Source organism: Leptodactylus fuscus, chromosome 1 (genome assembly GCF_031893055.1).
Source record: "Leptodactylus fuscus isolate aLepFus1 chromosome 1, aLepFus1.hap2, whole genome shotgun sequence".
Taxonomy (NCBI): domain Eukaryota; kingdom Metazoa; phylum Chordata; class Amphibia; order Anura; family Leptodactylidae; genus Leptodactylus; species Leptodactylus fuscus.
In genome coordinates this window covers 26,436,545-26,440,588 of record NC_134265.1, presented here as the reverse complement: position 1 = coordinate 26,440,588, position 4,044 = coordinate 26,436,545, and the positions used below count along the sequence as shown (strand labels likewise).

The 4,044-nt window shown below is 42.6% G+C and overlaps 1 protein-coding gene across 1 annotated transcript; it reads left to right on the top strand.

Moving 5' to 3' along the window:
* Positions 1 to 842: 842 nt before the first annotated feature.
* Positions 843 to 3,190, top strand: LOC142191882 (acyl-coenzyme A amino acid N-acyltransferase 1-like). Its single transcript, XM_075262378.1, has 3 exons — positions 843 to 1,305; positions 1,528 to 1,730; positions 2,597 to 3,190. The coding sequence occupies exons 1-3, from the start codon at positions 843 to 845 to the stop codon at positions 3,188 to 3,190; spliced, it is 1,260 nt and encodes a 419-aa protein (XP_075118479.1).
* Positions 3,191 to 4,044: the final 854 nt, after the last annotated feature.

The window sequence follows — 4,044 nt, the reverse complement described above, 5'->3', positions numbered from 1 at the left end:
GAGCTGCCATTTTAGTAGAAATGGAGACGTGGTCGATATCGTGTGTTTGTGTACAACACCTTTATTGAAACAGGCCGTTCTGTTATTCAAACACGGAATCATTTCAACGTTGGCCGTCATGGTCGTGTTCCGAAGTTTGACACGATAATGAAGTGGGTGAATAACTTTCAATGAACAAGTTCTTTGAGACCCGAAACTGCACGAGGAGGTGCCCGAACTTGCTCGTGCTCTTCGCATGTCGGACCGATCTGTTCACCGGATTTTACACCTGGACCTGCATTTTCATCCCTATAAGCTGATGGTTGTCCAACAGTTGCAGCAAAGCACCATTGGGCTACAATTCCACGGGATAGTTGGAGCATAGTAAATCCATATGGTGTGAGCTCCCTCTAGTGTTGATTTTTTTTTCTCCGATACTGCTTAGCGGGAGCCCCCCCCCCCCAAAGTTTGTCTGTACTTTTAGACACCCTAATAGCCATAATACATTAGGTGCTAGTAAAAGAACAAAATAGCCTTCTAAACTCCTATTAAAAGAGTTGTCCGTATATTGTGTTTTTATGGCCAGTTCTTAGGATAGATCATAAATATCTGATCAGTGGGTGGCCCCTGCACCAATCAGCTCCATGGAGTTGCTTCTAATGCTCATACATTACACAAGCCCCCCACCCATCAGATAGGTATGTCCTATCCTAAGGATAGACACAATTCTTAGACAACGCCTTTAAGGATGTTTCCATATTAGGGTGCAATGCATTCGATATACCCCCAGGATGCAAGACCCTATTTATTAATGGCATCTTTTTGACTCTTGTCTCAGGTTTAAGTCTCCTTGACCTCCAGACATGGCCACTCTAGAAGTTTCTCCCGAAATCTCCCTAGCGGATGAAACAGTGAAGATCCAAGTTTGGGGTCTCCCTCCGGGACAGGCCATTACTCTAAGGGCCTGGCTAAAGGATGAGAAAGGGGAGCTCTATCACTCCAGAGCGTTCTACCTGGCAGATAAAGAAGGGAAGTTGGATTTGGAGAAATCTCCGGCAACTGGTGGAGACTTCATTGGAGTCTATCCCATGGGCCTGTTCTGGGCGCTGAGACCATCTGTCCCAAATCTAAGGCTGATGAAACGTGATGTGATGGGAAGTCCTTTTCTGGTACATCTGGAGCTATATACCTCATTGATAATAAGTCCACTTCCTGAAGATGCGCCTGCTGTCAGCAAAGTCATTGAGAGATGGTACGTGGCTCCTGGAGTCCAGAGAATACTAGTAAGAGAAGGACGAGTACGAGGAACACTTTTCCTCCCACCAGGTAGGCCCAACTTACTTCTCCTTTGTCTGTCATAGATATAAAAAGAATATATGTAGCTGATGACCTCTCTAGTTTAAAATTCACCAATAGGAAGCTATTAATGTCATACAACAGGTACAGAAAAGTTGTAGAGCGGCCAGTGGTCATCCTGTCTACAAGCTTACTAACTTAAGTATACAGATCTATGGCTGAAATCCGTTTTCCATTTTGTCTTCTCTTTAGGTGAAGGACCCTTTCGAGGAGTTGTTGACATGTTTGGAAGTGCCGTTGGTCTACTGGAGTTTCGTAGCAGCCTCCTGGCCAGCCGTGGTTTTGCCTCGCTTGCCCTGGCTTATTCCGGCTATGACGATTTGCCGAAGTTCCTCGGTACAGTAGATTTAAAATATTTTGAAGAAGCCGCTCAGTTACTGTCTAGTCATCCAAAAGTAAGTTGGAATTCTTCTTACTTAGAAACATGTCTTAAAGGGGTTGTCCAATGAAAAACCTTTACTGATCATCCTTAGGTGTAAATGTATGACGGTGGGGGTCTAATAACTGGAGTCCCCACCACTAGGGTTCAAAATGTGAAAGGGGCTCCGATCTAGCCGTTGGTGGTTCTCGTATGCTTACAAGTTTGTGAACAATACAGGGCTTGCTAGTAGACTATATTTTAAAGGGTTCACCAAATGCATTTTGATAGTGATGACCTATGGAAAGGATAGGACATCAGTATCTGAACTGTGGGAGTCCGAAACACTGATCCACTGATCCAGTTGTCTCCAGGTGCAAGAAGCTATTACAGGAGACGGAGATGGGAAGTAGCTCTGCTATTCAAGTAATAGGAGCTTCGGAACTGATTCTCCGCTCCTAATACTTGAATAGCAGCAGTGCTACCTCTTCTCCTTGGATGTTCACCTCTGAATCCACCATTCTATGTTCACTGTGAATGGAGAGGTTGTTGTATATTCATGGCTCTCTCCATCCATTTTTATGGCAGTTCCAAAATAAGTTTAGTAAACGTGCCTGCCCTGCCACCTCTCCATTCTCATCAGCTGAAAAATAGGTGGCCATGAGCCCTGTTCCTGATGAAGGAGTGGGTCCTAGAAGTGAAATCTGCAATCTTCCTGATATGCCATAAATGTCTGAGATGGGAAGATCCCTTTATCATAGTCTAGTTATCATAATATAAGGCAATGGTGGTATCCATGTCCTGTGAACTGTTACAGGTTGAATTGGCTCCATCAACTGGTCCCCACATCTTCATACTTGTATAGGTCCACTAACCAATGTCTCAACATATTCTTCCTTTTAGGTGGCAGATGGTGGAATTGGAGTGGTCGGTATATGTAAAGGAGCTGAGATGGCTTTGGCCATGGCGTCTTATCTGCCTCAGGTTTCAGCTACCATATGCATCAATGGAACCAATGGTGTGAATGGCAACAGCCTCACTTATGATGATCTCCTTGTGAACGGCATGCCCTACAATCCAGAAAGATTGTTGGTCACAGACTTTGCGTCAATTAGCTTTACCAACGCAATGGGCGATCCAAGAAAACCAGAACACCAGGATGCTGTACTTCCCCTGGAGAAAGCCAGAGGTCCAATCCTCTTTATGGCTGCAGACCAAGACCAGAACTACAACAGTTTGTTTTATGCTAGGGAAGCAATGGCAAGGGCAGAAAAGTACGGTAAGAATGATGTATACCTGCAGTGTTATCCAGGAGCAGGACATCTCATAGAGCCAGGTTCTCCTTACTGTCCAGCATCCCAAACCCCATTCTTTCCACTTCCTCTCGCTTGGGGTGGAGATCTCTTGGGCCACTGTATAGCGCAGGAAACAAGTTGGAAGCAGATTCAAGAATTTCTACGTAGATATGTTAAGTGCTCTCGACAGAATAAATTATGATGATCACGACGTCTTATGGTCAGACCAGGTCGCATTCGAAGTCACTCAAATCACTTGATTTTCCCATTTTAATGTGAAGTCATCCTTGAATCGTCCACCAAGAGCTCTCTATAATGTTAATATATTAAGATTAAAGCTTAATTTTTAATTTTTTTTCCGTGGCTGTACTATACAAGATTACATAATGTGAATTCATGCAAAACTGAGCCATATGATTTTATGTTCTACTCTAGGATCTTGAAAATTTGTAAATTTATTTTTATGTTGTTTTTCTATCAACCAGTTTATTTAATTAAATTACAATTAATAAAAATGTTCAAACTCCTTAATAAATTTTGTTGCAATTTTATTCAATTTAAATGGTGTTTCTACTTGTAATATGTGAGATATATGATTTAATAGATTTTACTAAAGTTTTTAACGTAGATTTTACTAAAGTGTTGCAGTTTCAACAAGAATAGGACTCATCAAATCAATTTTCAACATTCAGCCATATGGCCTGTACAAGGGGAGTCTCCCTCTCCTCATAATGATGAAACCAAAGACCCAGTCCACTGGTGGTAACCAGATTTAATATGCAGCTGTCGCCCCTTTGGTGTCTTCGCTCATTGGCTCCTAAAATGGCCATCCTTGAACTCCTAATGGAGATGGCTTTTTCCCCAACACTCCTGTGTCTCAATCTGTTTCTCAGGAAAGAATTTTATGCTCTTATTTCATGTCTGGAAACTAGAACTAGGTCTACTAATACAATGCCGTTTCCCATTCCAAATAAATTAAAAGCCTTCTGAAGGGATCGCAATTCAGAGCAAGGGACAGCGACACTGCTGTAAAACGACCTATGTGTATTTTTATGC